The 19,212-nt window shown below is 37.4% G+C and overlaps 1 protein-coding gene and 1 pseudogene across 1 annotated transcript in view; one reads left to right on the top strand and one right to left on the bottom strand.

The window, feature by feature from the left end:
• TRAPPC11 (trafficking protein particle complex subunit 11) overlaps positions 1–19,212 on the top strand; it is a 49,039-nt gene that overhangs the window by 23,795 nt on the left and 6,032 nt on the right. The window contains exons 19-28 of the mRNA XM_041752330.1: positions 826–981; positions 2,553–2,740; positions 2,841–2,989; positions 3,172–3,293; positions 3,812–3,931; positions 8,174–8,239; positions 8,337–8,493; positions 12,237–12,348; positions 15,521–15,612; positions 17,977–18,110. Coding sequence (XP_041608264.1) covers positions 826–981; positions 2,553–2,740; positions 2,841–2,989; positions 3,172–3,293; positions 3,812–3,931; positions 8,174–8,239; positions 8,337–8,493; positions 12,237–12,348; positions 15,521–15,612; positions 17,977–18,110 — 1,296 coding nt within the window. The remainder of the gene's footprint in view (positions 1–825; positions 982–2,552; positions 2,741–2,840; positions 2,990–3,171; positions 3,294–3,811; positions 3,932–8,173; positions 8,240–8,336; positions 8,494–12,236; positions 12,349–15,520; positions 15,613–17,976; positions 18,111–19,212) is intronic.
• On the bottom strand, positions 16,357–17,183 carry LOC121489360 (annotated as a pseudogene).

The raw sequence follows: 19,212 nt of genomic DNA on the forward strand, positions 1-19,212 counted from the left end.
TTAACTAATAAGAGTTTTCTAGGAAGATGATTCATTTGCTGGGATAGAAGATGGCTCTTGGAAAATTCTTGAAGTTTATTGAGTGGATGAGAATGGTGACTCCAAAAAAAAAAAAAAAAAGAGAATGGTGACTCCATAGATATACACAGGAAGGATGTCTCCCTTTATTCATCTGTAAGAAGTATGCTACTTTGGGATGGTAGATGTGTATCCAGTTTGGACATGCTAAATTTGAGTGATGGCGGAATTCTCTAGAAAGTTGTGGATCTGAACTTGCGGCTAAGGAAACAGAGTTAAAAACAAATAATGGGAAATATCAGAGAGGTGTGGAATGTGTAGAAATGGACAAACTTTGCAATGAAATGAACACAAAGGGAAAAGAAAGCCAGGGAATGAAGCCTGTGGAGCCTCTGAATTAAGGAGACAAGAAGAAGGGGAAAAAAAGACCTTTGAGGGGGAAGAAAAAGAAAGTAATCAGAAAGGATGATGTTATAGGGTCACAGAAGCCAAGTAAAGAGAGAGCTTTTTAAGAAAAAGAGATGATAGTAGCATCCAATGAAACAAAAAATACATCTTTGTTTCTCTCTGGGAAAAGGATGTGTAAATGTTTGCAGAAATTAGCTTGTGTGCAGTGAACTGTCTTTACCTTGTAGCAGCTCTGAGAGTGCTTCCATTTGGCATAAAGTACTTCTCATTAATCATCCTTCAGGATGTTTTAGTTTTGAGCAGTTAAACTTACCTAGCTCGAGATCATTTGGTGTTTAGTGTCTGCAGAACATACATTTGATGTTTATGAACTGTGACCCTTGCTAACCTCTTTTACAGGAATATAACCAGTTCTGTATAATCGAAGAAGCAACCAAAGCAAGTGAAGTTTTAGAAAATTTGACTCAGGGAAAGATGTGCTTGGTTCCTGGTAAAACAAGAAAGTTTTTATTTAAATTCGTTGCAAAAACTGAAGATGTGGGAAAGAAAATTGAGGTTAGTTATGAAATTTGTCTAAAACGTACTTTAAATGACAAAAGCAGTTATGTATACATTAGAAAATTTTTCAAATAGTACACAAGTTTATTAAGGAAAAATTAACATTGTCCACTTGGATTCCCAAGGGAAATCATTCATGGCTTGGTAGGTCTTATTGAAATTGTACTGTACATAATAGTCTGTCTTCCCTTTTTCGCTTACCAGTGTATATTAAGCATCATTTCCTGTTAGTGCATAAGACCATCCTCATCTTTAATAATCAGTTAAAGAATTTTAAACAAAACATATATATTAAATACTATAGCAATTAAGCTTTGTATAATATGACAATTCAGGCTAGAGATATCCTTTTGATGTTTACCCATTTCTGATTGCATTTTTTAAAGGAAAAAATGAAGGCATAAATCTTTTGAAGGATTCGTTTGGTGTGCATAATTAAAATGCCTTTTAGAAATGTGTGATGAAAGTAATATTTTTGGTGAGCATAAACCATGGAACCAGACTACTTGGGTTTAAATTCCACCTCTCCAGCTTACTAGCAGGTGGCCCTGGACAGTTACTTGACCTCTTTGTATCTCAGTTTACTCATCTGTAAAGCGGGGATAATAGTAGTACCTACCTCTTGGTGTTTCCTGAGAACTAAATCAGTTAGTTCCTGGGGGATCCCTGGGTGGCTCAGCGGTTTGGTACCTGCCTTCGGCCCAGGGTGCAATCCTGGAATCCCAGGATCGAATCCTGCATCAGGCTCCCTGCGTGGAGCCTGCTTCTCCCTCTGCCTGTGTCTCTGTCTCTCTTTCTCTCTCTTTCTCTCTCTCTCTCTATCATAAATAAATAAAGTCTTAAAAAAAAATCAGTTCATGTGAATTGCTTGAAATAGTGATTAGTACATAGTAAGCTCTCACTAAGTGCTTGTTTTCCATGGCTTGAGTGATGGTGATTGGCTAATCTAAATTTAGGACCATTTCTAAGATAGAAACAGAAGACTGTACTACCAATATTTCCATAAAAATTTCTGTGAATCTGTTGATTTTATTATTAGCCAATATCCAGAGTTTCTTGCCTATTCACCAAAAATAAATTCTTTATGATTTTGACTAAATCCCTAATTACATATTTTATTTTTTACAAGATACCTGAGGAATCCTACCAGAAGAAAATTGTGATTAATAATACTATCTTGAGTACATCTCTGTTAATGGATTTAGTTGAAAGGAACATTCATTCGGTTAATAATATTATAGATGTCTCTAGAAAAAATACGTTTGGAATTAGGAATTAGGTTATGAATATGCTAATGGTCATCAGAACATTCATCTATTTCACTCAGCAACCACTAATTGAGCATCTGTTATGTCAAGTTATTACCTCTGTTTAAAGGCGAAGTAGGTAGAACCTAGTCAGGGTCCCAGCTCATAGATGACCAGGACAACTGTTACCGCAGGTGTTCTGACCTCATCACACTGTGGGTCTCTAGAGGAACTCAGTAGACCAGCCATCTCTGTGTAATTTGTTACAAGGGGACAGTGACAAGTATGATGTGGCATTTCTGACAGCCCTCCATCTTTCAGATTACGTCGGTAGATCTGGTTCTGGGCCATGAGACAGGAAGATGCGTGGTTTTAAATTGGCAAGGAGGAGGAGGGGACGCTGCTTCTTCCCAAGAAGCCTTGCAGGCCTCACGTTCTTTCAAAAGACGGCCCAGGCTCCCTGACAATGAGCTTCACTGGGACAGCATAGTCATTCAGGCAAGCACAATGTACGTCCTCCTTGCTAGGCAGATTATAGAAAATCATTTCTTTTAAATACTTTGTTTTCTTAAAAATCAGTTACTCAACTAAGGTTTTTTTCCCTCAAAGGATCATCTCTAGAGTTCCAAACATTTCTGTCCATCTGCGACATGACCCTCCTGCCCTGACTAATGAAATGTATTGTTTGGTTGTGACTGTTGAGTCCCACGAGAAGACCCAAATCAGAGATGTGAAGCTCACCGCTGGTTTAAAACCTGGTAAACATTTCCTTCTTAAAATTTGTTCATTGTTCCTTCAACATGAAATAAATACCAGTGATATCAACTACAGGAAGTTTGTTTCAAATGAGGTTATGAAATAGTGCTGTCTATGCAGTATGAATTGTCAGGATAATGTTTGAATTCTCTGTATTTTAAAACACTGATATTAACATTTTTAGGACAGGATGCCAATTTAACTCAGAAAACTCACATGTCTCTTCATGGAACAGAACTGTGTGATGAATCCTACCCGGCTTTACTCACTGACATTCCTGTGGGAGACTTACATCCCGGGGAAAAGGTGAACTTGGTCAACCATGAGGGGAATGGAAATCCAGCTAGATGGCAGTTTTAAATATGTAGTGGGTCTTAGTTAATGGGGCAATTTAACAGCATATCCTGAGACTCAAAATGAGATTTAACTAATGCACATGTATATACATTTTACATACTTCAATGTGTAGTTTAAGTTTTTATACATGTGATTTTAGAACAAATGACTGTAATTTGGAGAATTAGTTGCCAGGATAAAATAACTAAATAATATTAATTGTGTAACTTAGTGAAATGACCTCTCAGGCAGCTTGTATTTCCAAACTAAACCTAAACAATTCTTGGGAAGTTGAGAATGATAATAAGAAAAGGTGGAATAGTGATAATCCCACTCATATATTGAGGCATGAACCATCTATAAAAAGTATTCAAGAATTTAAACAGTTGGTACAGTATACTCTTAAAAGGTTGGGAACATTACCCTAGAATATGTATTAGGAGGAAATCTCTGCATTATTAAAATAAAGTACTTTTATTTTGTTACAGCTGGAAAAAATGTTATATGTTCGCTGTGGAACAGTAGGTTCAAGAATGTTTCTCGTGTATGTTTCTTACCTGATCAATACAACTATTGAAGACAAAGAAATTGTTTGCAAGTGTCACAAGGTATAATTCTTTATAACTACTTCAGGAAGCATCCTATGTGGAGAGTGTTCCCTATTTTGTATTTTTTTAGTTTACGTGTAAAAAGATAAGCAGCTTAGGTGCTTGTAGTATGTTACAAATTTTTTTTTTTTTTTAAGATTTTGTTTATTTGACAGAGAGTGTACATGTGCACAAGCGCGGGGGAGTGGCAGGCAGAGGGAGAGGAAGAAGCAGATTCTCTGCTCAGCAGGTAGCCCAATCCGGGCTCAATCCCTGGACTCTGGGATCATGACCTGAGCTGAAGGCAGATAGAGCCATCCAGGCTCCCAATTACAAATTTTTAAAAAATACTACAAATTTTAATTAAACATCTCTTGGGTTTTTATCATTTATACTTATTATAAATGGTATACTATGGAGTCATTGCTTAAACTTTAGAAAATTGGCCACCATGGCTTTTTGTATAGTCAAGGGGTTTGAGATCTTTTGCAAAAAAGTCTTGAGGCTCTAAACCTATATGTTTCCTTATAAAATCACGATAGACAAAAATCTATTAAGTTGGTTATATGCTGAAGATTTTGGAAGATGGGAGGTCCCCCTTTATGAAATATTTTTTCTTTTAAAAAAATACTACGGAAATTGTTTCTGGTAAGCACAGACAAGAGAGAGTGAAAATAAGAAGGCCAATATGGTCCTAGCAGCTTGGAGGCAACTGCTGTCACCTTATTGGTGTATTTTCTATCGGTCTCTTTTCTATTTATAGTGGTTTGGGGGAGCCGTGTTTTTATTTAAATTTAACCATATTGTACGTAATTGTTTGTATCCTCTTTTAGTAATGGAAAAGCATGATATTTCCTGTTTATTATTAGTCTTGTCTGTGTTGTTTCAGCCTTCAGGAATTGGGCCCTCGGTGGGCAGAGAAGGCAACCAGTCAGTTTGTCCATTTGTAGTATGTTTACGGCACAGCGTCTGGGCTGTCAGCTGTTTATGAATCAGTGAGAGGCAATTTCATCCTAAGAGAGTTAGGAGTATTCCCAAGTGGAAGGAGGGAAGGCATATCAATTTCACCTAGCGGGATGCACTAGAATGAATCCTGGATGGTGAAGTAGGAGGTGAGAGTGCCAGTGTCAGCATGGCCTCCTAACCTGCAGCTCAGGCTGGCCATGTAAACCTTTGGCCAGTTTCCTCATCTACAAAATAAGAACAGTCCAGTTCTGTGCAGCTTTAGTGTCCTAAGCCATGGATGTCATTTCTACTTCTGATAACTTCTAGTAGACTCAGAACATACCTTTTTAAAGTAATTGTCTGCTACATAGTAACGATCCTGGACTCAAGCTCCAGTGGTGTGCATTGCTCTCTTGTCCTCAAGACATGATATTGAGATATGTGCCATTTGTTTTTAACTCTTACCCTGGGACACCTATTTCCCCCACCCCACACTGCTCTACCCTCCGGTGACCATCAGCGCATTCCCTAGATTTAAGAGTCTTTTGGGTTGTTTCTTTTTTTTCATTTGTTTTGTTTTTTAAATTCCACATCTGAATGAAATCATATAGTATTTGTCCTTCTCTGACTTACTTTGCTTAGCATAACATCCTCTAGTTCTGTCCACGTCATTGTGAATGGCAAGATGTCATTCTTTTTATGGCTGAATAGTATTCCACCTTGTGGGTGTGTATATATATCCTTCCCCATCTTTTTATCCATTCATCTGTTGATGGACATTTGGTTGCTTCTACAATTTGGCTATTGTAAATAATGCTACAGTAAACATAGGGATGCATATATCCTTTTGAATTATTGTTTTCACATTCTTTGGGTGCATACTCACCCAAGTGTTGGGTTGTAGTTCTTTATGTATTTTAGATACTAACCCTTTATTGGATATATCATTTACTTTTTTTTATTTTTTTTATTTTTTTATTTATTTTTTTTTTCCATATGTGTAGTTTATTATGTCAATTACACCTCAACAAAGCTGTTAAAATTCTTTTTAAAAATGAACATTCTACATTTAAAGGACAGGGAAGTATGGGATAAATTTTGAAAAAGTTCCATCAAGAGGGGCATGAATAAGTGATTTTGGTGCTAAAATGCAGAAAATTCACTTAAGAAGAATCATACCAATCGCTGGCAGCGCTGTTTAAATGCAGCAGCATCTTGGCAACAGCTCCATATGCCTTTCCTTTATGTGGGCCTTCTGCTTTCAGGCGTAATTCCAGGGAATTACTGGATCATATGGTAATTCTATTTTTAATTTTTTGAGGACCCTCCGTACTGTTTCTCATAGTGGCTATACCACTTGGCATTCCCACCAGTAGTACAAAAAGGTTTCTCTTTCTCCACATCCTCGCCAACACTGGTTTCTTGAGTTTTTTTATTTTAGCCATTCTGACAGGTGTGAGGTGATACCTCATTGTGGTTTTGATTTGCATTTCCCTGTTGAGTGATGTTGAGCATCATTTCTGTGTCTGTTGATCTTCTGTATGTCTTTTTTGGAGAAATGTCTGTTTATGTCTTCTGCCCACTTTTTAATTAGACTATTTGGATTTCTTTGGTGTTGGGTTGTAGTTCTTTATGTATTTTAGATACTAACCCTTTATTGGATATATCATTTACTTTATTTTATTTTATTTTTATTTTTTTATTTTTGGATATATCATTTACAAACATTTTCTCCTGTCAGTAGGTTGCCTTTTAGTTTTTCAAGAGAAACTATTTATTCTTCTATCAGCCAGTCCATTCCCAAGATGTGACACTAATACTGAGGAACACTAATACTGAGGAAGGGACACTAATACTGAGGAATAGAAATAGATGTCACACAAAAAAGAATGAATTGGTCATATATGTTTGGAAAATACAGGGTTAAAAGGCATTAAACAGGTATTTTGACTTCAGGGCTTAGCACAGCATTGAATTTGCTAACGTGTTGATAATTTCACGAATGGCTTTGGTGATTATCTGTCAACGTTAGTTTACTAAGACGCACCTTTCTCATGGAATATCTGTCTTACAGGTCTTCATGTTATTTGTAAGACATTTTTGGAAATTTAAATGTAGATTCTTTTCCCTTAATGGGATTAAATCTCATTTTTACCTGCACATGAGTCCACTTCATAGGCCATGTGGAAATTTAAAGTAGGGCACATCTGAGCTACTCACTGAGTTGCTGTTTCATTTCCATAGATATTTTCTGTGGGGGAGATACTGAGGACCTAGGCTTTAGATTCATGGAACCCCTGCATGTGTTTTCAACCACTAGTATCCTACTTACTATACTTCCTAAAAAGTTAGCTTGATGGTATTGAGAGGCAATCCTTGAAGCATATAATAACAATAAACATGGTTCTGGCGATTCCACTAGTGCTGTGTATGCATTCTCTCACTTCATTGTCAGCAGCCCTGCGAGGATCATGAAATCACTCAGAGACCGTGTCCCCACCTTAGGGTCCCCTCCGTGTGCCCAAGGTCTGCATGGTGAATAAGTATGTATCTTCCAGGATTAAAACCCACATCTTCCTGGCATTTGACAGCCTGAGTTTTTAATCAACATGACTTTTTTAAAAAGAGTTCTCACCAGTGGGGTGGGTGGCTTGGTTCCAGAGCCATAGTAACCTCATTGTTTCTTGAATAGACTCAGGGATGAGAAATAGCACGTTAGTTAACAGTACAGATTTCAAGTCAGATCTGGGTCAATTTCTGTCTTTGTCAGTTCCTAGCTATTTGTGACCACTTTACTGTAAAATGGCGAGTATAATGGCATCTGTTTCCTTGAGCTATTATGAACATTATGTAATGCAGGTATAGCGATTATAGCACTGTCATATCTTATTGTTATTATTAGTCATCTCGCATTGGGGCACGGTAAAGAACTTAGGCAAACAGAAGACTCCGATTCTAAGCTTGGCACCCCTAGGTTTGTGGGCCAAGGCCAATCAATTTAACCTTCCTTAAACTTTAGTTCCTCTTTTGTAAAATGGTGACAGTGCCTGCCTCCCCACTTTTGCAGACCCTGATATAAATAATGTGTTAGAAAGCACTTGACAGTGTGAACTATTATAAAACCATAAGATAATTTATTAGAAATAGTGGTCTATGTAGGTTTTCACAAATATTATCTGAGAGGAACATGCTAGCTTCTTAATATGTATGGGATTATTTATTAATCAGTTACAGATTGTGTTTTGCATGCCTTCTATTTTTGAAACTATTTTTAAGTTTAGAAAAGCCATTGAATGTGCCCTTTAAATTGTCTTGCAGGATGAAACCGTAACTATAGAAACTGTCTTCCCATTTGATGTTGCGGTTAAATTTGTCTCTACAAAGGTATGGTCCTGTGAAGCATTTTGGAAATCATTTCAGTTATAGAAGTTAATAGAAAAAGTAAAGTGGATTACTGACCTTTTGTCTTCATTTATGACAGTTTGAGCACCTGGAAAGGGTCTATGCAGACATCCCCTTTCTATTGATGACGGACCTTTTAAGTGCCTCTCCCTGGGCCCTCACTATTGTATCCAGTGAGCTACAACTTGCTCCTTCTATGACCCCAGTGGATCAACTAGAGTCCCAAGTGGACAAAGGTGAGAATGTGGATCATCCCACTTAATTAGAAGACAGGGGTGTGTGTGTGTGTGTGTGTGTAGATTGCCAGTGTAAGAGTCAGCTTTTTGCTAAGGGAGGGTAATTGAAACTGATACTCACAAAAGCAAATAAATTTAGAATTACGGTAGGATTGGTGTCATTTACTGTTTGCTTGAGTATGCTGTATTTTAAAAGACAAGATTTTTGCTACTATAAGGAAATGACTCTTTGAAAAATGTACTTGAAAATGAAATAGTTTTTCATGTTTGGATTTTGTTATAGATTTTTCTTACTAATTTTTAATTAATGTTTACTGTTAAGTATAATTTGAGATGGCAAAAGATGTTTTTTAAAGAAACTTGGGAAAATACAGAAAAATAGACATTAAGTTTTCTAAATCAACTAAAACAGTTTAGAGAAGTGATTTACACCTAGGATATTATTTTTCTGGTGCATTCTACTTTGGGCTTTTATGCCTCTTGAGCTATTAAAAGAGAAGGAAAAAATGAGTTTGAATGTTAACCCAAGCAAAACTGTGCTTACTGTATTGTAAGGGTAAATATTGTATGAAAAAAAATCATGATATATTCTTAAGCCAAATATAAATGAGTCACTTATTTGCTGTTTATCTGTCTGCTATTGGGCTTCAGTGTTACAAGTCATATAGTTGATTTGCAATGAGATAAGAAGTTTTAGAATTCCAATATATTTTTTTGCATCTGCTGTGTAAATAAGTTTCAGCATTTATCAGTAAATCAACAGATATTTATTGAGTTCTCTATACGACACCGTGTTCGGTTCTCAAGACACCAAAAGAGCAAGCAGTCTTCATAGTCACTTCTAAGCATTATGTAGGAAAGTCATCATAAAGGAGTATAGGTAAAATAGATAAAATCGACCATGTCCCTAAGCCTCTCTATTTAAATGCTACAAATAGGTCCCAGATTCTGTGAGGTAATACTAATAAAAAAAACAATTTTGCTTTCAGAATGCTTTCATCAGTTTTATTTTCGTCTTTTGAAACTTGGTCTTCTCTTGCAGTTTCGGGAGTCTCTGGTTCTACTTTCTCTGTCCTCTTTTTCCTTTCCTCCTCCCTGTGCTAACTTGGAATAATCATGAGATTTAGAGTCAGCGCTGAACTAGATTCAATTCCTGGTCCTACTACTTGCTCTTTTGCTATGTTGGGCTGTTTGTTTTATCACTTCTCAGAGTTAAAGAAGACAGTGTGTATGAGATAATCTATATGAAAATCTTAGCTCAGTGCTAGTCTGCTAACAGCTCCATACCAGCTAGTTTTTTGTCCATTGTTTGCCGATTCCCTTTCTTACCCCTTAACTCTTGGTCAGTTCCAGGATCCTGACTTAGGCTCCCTTTACTTTTCCTACAGAGACTCCACCTGCCTGCACCCTTAGGTTGTCTGCCTTCCTCAGCCCAGCTAGAGGAGCCACTGTACACTTAGTAGCAGCTAGAAACCACAGACAAACTAGGTAGACTCCCTCTGTGGGTGCACATCCAGCCCCACACCATGTTCTCCCTTTTTTGTGTCTCTTGAATCCAGAGTCTCACCAGCTCTCATCTGGCCTCCAGAAATACCTTGCCATTCTCTCCCCTAGTCTGCCTTCATATTGCTGGCAGAGTTTGATTTCTCCAGAAACTATTCTGAACTTGTTATGCCCACTTAAAAAATTTTATGACATTCCAGACCTTTCCCAGAGCAGCTCGCCTTTCCAGCTTTCTCTGCACCAGTCTTTCTAGTTCCCCTTCCTCTTTCCAAGACTTGGATCAAGCCAAACTTTTTGCACTCAGCAAACATTGCCTCCATCTGTTTTTGAACATGTTAGTTCAAAATTATGCCCCAAACCCTTCCCTTTCTCTTTCAACCTGCCGAACTCTTCTTGCTCTTGAGACTCATGTAAGCTTTGGCTTTTTGATCTTCCCAAGCAGGGCTAGGTAGTCTTCCTTCTTTAGTCCCAGAGTCTCTTGTCGCACTTACCCCATTCTATTGTAATTATTTATTTACAGTTATGACACCCTTACTACACCCTGTGCTGGAGCCATGACTTAGTCTCTTCTTTGTATGGCCAACCTCATAGTAGTTGGGTAATAAATGCTTATTAAATTAATGAAGAAAAAAATTAATTAATTAACTAATTAATGAAGAATGCCTACCTTTAATTTCCCATTCCTAGTCTTCTATTGCTGCCATAACACATTACCACAAAGTTAGTGGCTTAAAACAATACAGACTTATTATCTTAAAGTTCTAGAGGTCAAATGTCCTAAAATCAGGGTGTTGGCAGGACTGCATTCCTTCTGGGCTCTAGGGAAAATCCTTTCCTTTGCCTTTTTCAGCTTGCAGAGGCCAGTCGGATTCCTTGGCTCATGGCTCTCCTCCATCTTCAAAACCAGCAGCGTAGCATCTTCAGATGTTTCTTTTTTGACCTTTGCTTCCATTGTCACATCTTTTTCTCAGACTCTCTGGTACCTCCGTCTTTCCCTCATAACCCTTGTGATTATATTGGGCCTGACTGGATAAACCAATATAATCTTCCTATTTTAAGATCCTTTATCACATCTGTGAAGTCCTTTCTGCCATGTAAGGTCACATTCACGTTCTGGAATTATGATGTGGATATCTTTAGGGAAGGGAGTGGCATGGCATTATTCTGTCTACTACCTCTAAGAACACCAGAACTAATGCATTACAAAATTTGTGTTAGATACATTAAAAATAACAACTTTCCTAGGTCATAAAGTTGACCCTAATGTTAATAAAGATTGTATCATTTTGGTTAACTTCTTAGAATTAAGGAGGACTTGGTGGAGTGAGGTGGAGTAGTGGGGGACAGGGAACAATATAAATGTCCCAGGTTTTAGTAAAAGGCATCTTAAGAGGTTTGAATTAATGTGTGTTTTATTTACTGGGCCACAATATCATTTCCTAGTTCTTCAAAATTACTTAAAAGTAGTTAATTAAAGTAGAGGTTGGCCCAGCTTTTTTCCCTTTGACTTCTAGTTTCTACCTACATTTAACTATTAATTTATCACAGCCTTCTTCATTGGAGAACCATTTCACACACAGATTTGCTGACATCGGCACTAGATAGGCCCTTTTCCTGGTTTGCATTAAAGGCGTGGCCCTTAGGCTGTGAAAGGCTGACAGGCAGAGAGGCCTTGGTTCCGATAAGCATTTGTTTTGTCATCATTTTTAGGCTAAACTTGGCAAGAGGACAGCATCTTTGTTTAAGAGGTAAATAACCAAATTGGGCAATAATGAGGCACCATGTAATGGGTTTCCATTTGATGGTGTCAGTAATGTATGTTTGTCAGAGAAAGCCAGAGTTGGCTAGAATGGCATTCTGAGTACCTTAAGGGTTAGTTAAAAATTTCTTGTTCCTTACCGTGAAATGTTTCCTTTGGAGAAAGAAAAGTAATCACCAAATGGTATTATCCTGACTCCAGACTTTTCCTTTTCATCAGTTCCCATAGGAACTTGTCATAGGCCTACAGCTCCTTCACCTGTTTTTGTTATAAGGAAATATTGATGTATTAGAAAAAACCCTGGATAAGGACTTTGTGACCTTGAAAAAGGCATTTAACATCTCTGCACCTTAGTTTTTAGGTCTATATAAAGAATGTATAACTGATAAAGTGTTCTTTTTTTTGCTCAATTGAAAGAGGTAAAACTCTGCTTTCATAGAGGAAATCATTGCATAAGGATTATAAAGACTGTTTCTTGTAGTTGTCTTACAGACTGGAGAGAGTGCTAGTGAATGCTTTTGTCTTCGGTGCCCATCTGTTGGAAATGTTGAAGGTGGAGTGGCAACTGGGCATTATATTATCTCCTGGAAGAGGTAAATTATAGCAGCCCTATCTTTTTTTCCTTGTCTGTGCTATTTTCATGCCTTTATTATTTGTTGTTGTCATTTAATATTTGAAAGCTGTTGTCAGTCCTGGGGAGAAGACTAGAAGTCACCTACTATCACCAACTGTTTGTCAAAAACACAAAATTTAAAAAGGATCATTAAACTTTGATTTGTATTTGTCACAATTTGTGACTTATATACTGATGAAATTGTAACCAAATGAATTCTCATAACAAGATCATGAAAAACATTAGGAGAAACTGGTCTTATTTGCAGTCAATAGGATTGTCTGCAGAGAAAACTCAAGCAAATTATTTGCACTAAAGAGTTCTAGTGAGGTTGCTGGATATAACATTCAATATACAAAAATCAGTTGGCTTTCTATATATCAGTAATCTCTAGCAGTGTACTTTTAAAATAAGTATCATTTAGATGACAGCAATAATTATAAGGTAAGTAAGAATATATCAAATAGAAAACATTTGTTACCAATATGGAGAAAAAAATAAAATTTTAAAACATAAAAGAAGTTCTTAAATGGGGAAACATACAAAGTGATCTTGGGTAGGATTTGGATAGGTCTGATACTCTTTGTTCTATAGAATCGGTACAATTTCCTTCAAAATCTCAATAGCTTGTTTTGTTTTTATAGAACTTGACACTCTTGATTATAAAGTTTATATGGACAGGCAAAAACTTATAAATAGTCAAGATACTCCAAAAGAAAAACTAGACAGAGGTACTTGGTCATCTAAATTCGGAGACTTATTGTAAAGCTTCAGTAGTCATTGCTATGGTATTGGCTTGGGAATATGTAAATGAAGAGACAGTCTAGAAATAGATACACAGATCTACACATATGGAAATTATATTTTAAAGAGGTAGCATTGCAGATCAGTGGGGAAAGGAATTATTTTATAATCGGTGGTGAACAATTGGGTTTCCATTTGGGAAAAAATTGGATCTTTACTATATATTGTATATAATCAGTCCCAGGTATACTAAAGTTCTAATTGTGAAAAGCAAAATGTTACTACTTTAGTAGAAAATAAGAGAATTATTTTATGACTTTGGAATAGGGAAGAGTTTCTTTAAATAAGACGTAAAAGTATACGACACTAAAATTGATAAATTTGTTAAAATTAATTTCTTAGTTCATTTAAAAATACCATGTAGAAAGTGAAAAGACAAAATACAAATTGGGAAAAACTATTTATAACATGTAAAACTGACAAAGTATTAGAATTCATATCAAGAACAGATCATAAGAAAAACAAGTCCCCTAACAGAAAGTTGAGCAAAATCTTGATTATGCTGTGAAAGGGAAACAAAAGAAGCCAGATAGTAAACATAGGGAGTAAACAAGGGTTACTTGTTAGTTAGTAAACAAGGGTTAACCTAATGAGGAATCTGAGATTCAGACGTGCTCCCACTAATTTGGAAAAATGAAAAGGTTTAGCAAAGCACAGTTTGTCAAAAGAGGTGGAGTATAAAATAGGACAATTACTTTGGATATCTTTTCAACAGTACCAGGTAAAATTGAAGATGTCTATAACCTTTAGTCATAAAAAAAGTCCTAAATGTGCACACCAAGAATATATGTAAGAATGTTCATTGCACCTCTGATTATAATAGTAAAAAGTTATAACTAAATATCCATCAACAGGAAGATGGTTGAACTGTGGCAGAATCATACAATGGAATGTTGTCTGTCAGTGAAAATGAATTAACCAGAGCTATATCTGGTAACTATTAACTAACAGAGCAACTGCAGATGTTCAGAATATGAACATTGAACATTGCACATACGTAATATTGGAAAACATGTAGAATACTGTATATTTCTTAGGGCTACATACATAATTTGGAAAAGTGTAAAGAAATACATAGCAATGATAGATACCAAATCCAGGATACTTCTGGAGGGGAGGTGCAAGCAGGAAAGGGTAGGTGGGAAGATTCAGCTGTATTGTTTCCTTAGACTGGGAGGTAGATAGGTGATATTTCATGTGTTATTTTCTTAGCACAGCTCAATTTTGTCATAAATTTTAGAACAGTGGATAGGATATACTAAAAATGAGAAAGGAAAAAGAACATAATTTTGTTTTAAAAAACTGACATCTTTCTTTTCCCCATTTCTGAATTTACCACATTGAAGTTTAGTTTATGTTTATAGGAATTAGAATAGGATTGGAGTGCCTGGGTGGCTCAGTCAGTTGAGCGTCTGCCTTTGGCCCAGGTCATGGTCCCAGGTCCTGGGATCCAGCCCCACATTGGGCTCCCTGCTCAGAGAGCCTGCTTCTTTCTCTCCCTCTACTGCTCCCCCTGCTTGTGTTCTCTTTCTCTCGCTGTCTCTCTTTCTCTCTGTCGAAAAAATAAATAAAATCTTAAAAATAAAATAAAACAGGATTTTGAAGGCACTGTTTAATTTTCCCATCCTGTTTGTAGTACCATACAGACAAATTTCTTAATGATAAGGGATTAGATGTTTTTTCCTGTTGCTTTTGCTGGATAATAACTTGCATAGAGCATCAGCTGTTCCCCACCCAGATACAGCCTCTTCTGAAGGGCTTTCCTTGGTCAGGGGGCTGCCAGCTGGCCCTGCAGATCCCATTCTCACTGTAATGGAGGGAAAAGTATTTATCAGTTTCCTGATGTTGCTCACTTTATCTCCGCAGTGCTGGAATGCCACTGTGTTTATTGATAGTACAATATTTTTAGTTCCAGAGTTCCTACTGTAAGCCTCTAGTGTAGTTATGACAGCATGCTTGCAAGTGGTCTGGTGCTCAGCTGTGACCTGGCCACAAGGTGATAAGGTCTCTATCATAACTTCAGTCACCACAGTGCCACCTACACTGATCATTTTGGTACCAAACACGGTGTCAAATGGTATGCTTCGTGGTGTGGTTGATTTATATTCTGGAACTGGGACCAAACAGCAGCCTTGGGTTGTGACACTTGTTCAAAATACAAACAGGATTCTAAAAGCTTTTCACAAAACTACTATTAATAAAGGTCTAGAAAATGTGTAAGTAATTTCTTTTGAATTACTTTCTGAAGTAATTCCTTTGAAATAAGTTGGCGAATATGCACGTTTTCTGTTTTTGATTTACCTTTTTACATCAAATGTGGATCTGAAAGATGCACTTTTCTGCCACAGGACTTCAGCCATGGGAAATGTCCCTGTCATCAGTACCGTCATCACTCTGCCACATGTGATCGTAGAAAACATTCCCCTCCATGTGAATGCAGGTAATGGCATCAAATTGTATTTGGTAAAAAGAATATAGTAAGAATATCTATTTTAGCTTCTAAGGTTTAAAAAAATTTTTTATTATGAAAAGTGCCCAGCATTTACAAAAGTAGATAATGATAAGTCCTGTTTTATCTGTACCTCTATATATGCCTCCTACCCCCATTATTTCGAAGTAGATCCCAGCTACTGTTTCATCTATAAATATTTCTGTCTGCATCTTTAATATCAGTGTTTTTCTAAATATAATTACACTTCTATTATCATCACTTTAAAAATTAGCAATAATTTTTGTTTTGTTTTGTTTTAAATACACATTTATTCAGCGTCATGATCAGACTATTTACATTTAGCAATCAACAGCATGGGTGCAAAAAAACCAAAATCTACCTTAAAACCCTCTGTTGGAATGCTTTATACTTTCCACAGAACAGAAACTAAAATAACCTGTTATACAATTAGTCACAAATACAGTCCTCGAGTTTTTTGCCCATACACATGAGTATTGTCTAAAACATGTCTTCTTTATAGCAGCTAGGCCCTGCTACCACTGTGCTTGGCTAAGTTCACAAATCTGCTATAACCTGTAGCTTCCCTGTCACTTCTCTGGCTCTCCTCTCCTGCTAAGCTTTGTTTCCTGGCAGTAATTAAAACCTGCCACTGCCATAGCTGCTGCTGCTGCTGGAACCACCATAGCCACCTTGGTTTTGTGGTTTGGCTAAGTATTGGCCTCCACCACCATAGGGGCCAGAGCTTCTGCCTCCAAAATTTCCTCCTTTCATGGGTCCAAAATTTGAGGATTGATTGTTGTAATTGCCAAAATTGTTATAGCTTCCCCTACCTCCAAAGTTGCTTCCATCATTACCAAATCCGTGATAGCCATCCGCACTGTCACCGTATCCACCACCACCTCGACTGCCACCAAAGCCACCTTGACCACTGAAGTTCCCTCCACGACCAGAGTTGTCATTCCCACCAAAACCACCTCCACAACCACCACCAAAGTTTCTAGAACCACTTTGGCCTCTTCAGCTGGACGAAGCATTAGCCATCTCTTGCTTCGATAGGGCTTTCCTTACTTCACACTTGTGGCCATTCACAGTATGGTTTTTTTGAATGACAGTCTTGTCACAGAGTCATGGTCATCAAATGTCACAAAAGCAAAACCTCTCTTTTTGCCACTGCCTTGGTCAGTCATGATCTCAATCACTTCAAATTTCCCATACTGTTCAAAATAATCTCTTAGGTGATGTTCTTCAGTGTCTTCTTTAATGCCACCAACAAAAATCTTTTTCACAGTTAAGTGGGCACCAGGTCTTTGAGAATCTTTTGAGACAGCCTTCTTTGGTTCCACAACTCTTCCATCTACCTTGTGTGGCCTTGCGTTCATGGCTGCATCTACCTCCTCCTCCACGGTGGCGTACATGACAAACCCAAAGCCTCTGGAGCGCTTGGTGTTTGGGTCTCTCATTACCACACAGTTCATAAGCGTTCCCCATTGCTCAAAATGGCTCCTCAGACTCTCATTGGTTGGTTTGAAGCTCAAACCTCCAATGAAGAGCTTCCGCAGCTGCTCAGATGTTTTGGGGAGACTCTGACTTAGACATGATGGTGGTGGGAGGGGAGACTTTAATAATGCTTACTCGGCAGCATCCAGGGGCAGAGGGCAATAACTTTGTAATATCAAATTCTGGTGGTGTGATATCCCTGATTGACTCATAGTGTTCTTTAGATTGTTTTAAGGTCTTGGCATTGCAGCTGATGGATATCTCATACACATGTTGAAATCTGTAGGCAGGAAGACTCCGTCTCTACTCCATCACTTCACCACTACCATGTTCCCCTCTTCCTTGCTGTTCATTTACTAAAGAAGTGGTCAGTTATCCTGTAGAGCTTCCCACAGTCTGGATTTTGCTAATTGCATTGTATCATTTTTAAGGACCTGTGAGTTGCTGGTGAGATCTATAGTCTTGATCAGATTCAGGTTCAAGTTTTTGGCAAGAATACTTCATAGCTAATGGTGTGTGCTTCCATCAAGAGGCATGTGATGCCTGTCATTCCTTCTTGAACCATGATGGATATTTAGGGAAGTGTTTTATAGATTTGAAAAATTATTCCTAAAATAATTCAGCTCTTGACCCTAAGTCAATCAGCTTGGAAAGGAGACTTGATTCTTTTTGGCCTGTTTTATCACAGCCCCATCGCTATTGTCCAATCAAAGGATTTTCTTATTAAACAAGAGTGCAGTAGTATCACTAATTTAAATAATCCCATGTCTACAGAATGGGATTAATTTACAAAAAGAACTCATAAATGGTGAACTATTTTTTTAACCAAAAGATACGTGTCCTCTTTCTCTGCAGATCTGCCATCCTTTGGGCGTGTCCGAGAATCCTTACCTGTCAAGTATCACCTACAGAACAAGACTAACTTAGTTCAAGATGTGGAGATTTCTGTGGAGCCCAGTGATGCCTTCATGTTCTCAGGTCTTAAACAGGTATAGGTCATATTTCATTGGGTTGCTTATATAGATATAGAAGTTTGGCCAGGAAATGGGGAGCTGTACATCTAATTTTTACAAATGAACTAATAAAGCTAATTGTGGTTCCTATTATTTTGATAGTAGGAAATTTTTAGATTTATTTATTTATTTATTTATTTATTTATTTATTTATTTATGATTTGTTTATTTTAGAGAGCGTGCAAGCTTGAATGCAGGAAGGGGCAGAGGGAGAGAGAAGCCTCAGGCAGTTTCCCCACTGAGTGCAAAGCCTGACGTGGCACTTGATCCTAGAACCCTGAGATCATGACCTGAGCTGAAATCAAGAGTCAGACGCTCAGCCAACTGAGCTACCCAGGCGCCCCTGTAGTCATTTTTTAAGATTAAGTACAATTCGTATAGAGGTCGACTAAGTGGGCAATGCTTTTCACATTGAGATCACACATGTTATTCTTTCTTTCTTTTTTTTAAAACAAGAATTCTGGGTACCTGGGTGGCTTAGTGGTTGAGAGTCTGCCTTTGGTTCAGGTCTGCCCTGGGATCAAGTCCTGCTCACAGGGAGCCTGCTTCTCCCTCTGCCTCTCCATTGTCTCTCATGAATAAATAAATAAAATCTTTAAAAAATAATAAAAATAGAATAAAAACTCACAAATATTTGACTATAATAGAATTCCTGAAAGTTTTACATTTCTCTTCTATTAGTACTCAGTGTGTGTGTTTGTATGTTTTAATTTGAGGCCGAGAGGTATCACTACCCATATTAAAAGCCTGATCCTCTGGGGTGCCTGGCTGGCTCAGTTGGTAAAACATGCGACTCTCATGAATTCAAGCCCCATGTTGGGCATAGAGCCTACTTTAAAAAAAGAAAAAGGCCAATTCTCTTAATCATCAGTGAAATATTTTAGAGATTTTGATCTTGCATAGAATTTAACTTATTTTTGATACATTTAGACACAATTTTATATTTACAAAACAAAATTAGTCCAGTGTTTTGATTCACTGATTCAAATCAGAGGTGAGGTAGGAAAGTTCATCACAGTTTTTAATGGAATATACACTTTCAGGCAAAACCATGTTTCATTGAGGATACTGTCTTAAC

Source organism: Vulpes lagopus, chromosome 4, assembly GCF_018345385.1.
Source record: "Vulpes lagopus strain Blue_001 chromosome 4, ASM1834538v1, whole genome shotgun sequence".
NCBI classification, from domain to species: domain Eukaryota; kingdom Metazoa; phylum Chordata; class Mammalia; order Carnivora; family Canidae; genus Vulpes; species Vulpes lagopus.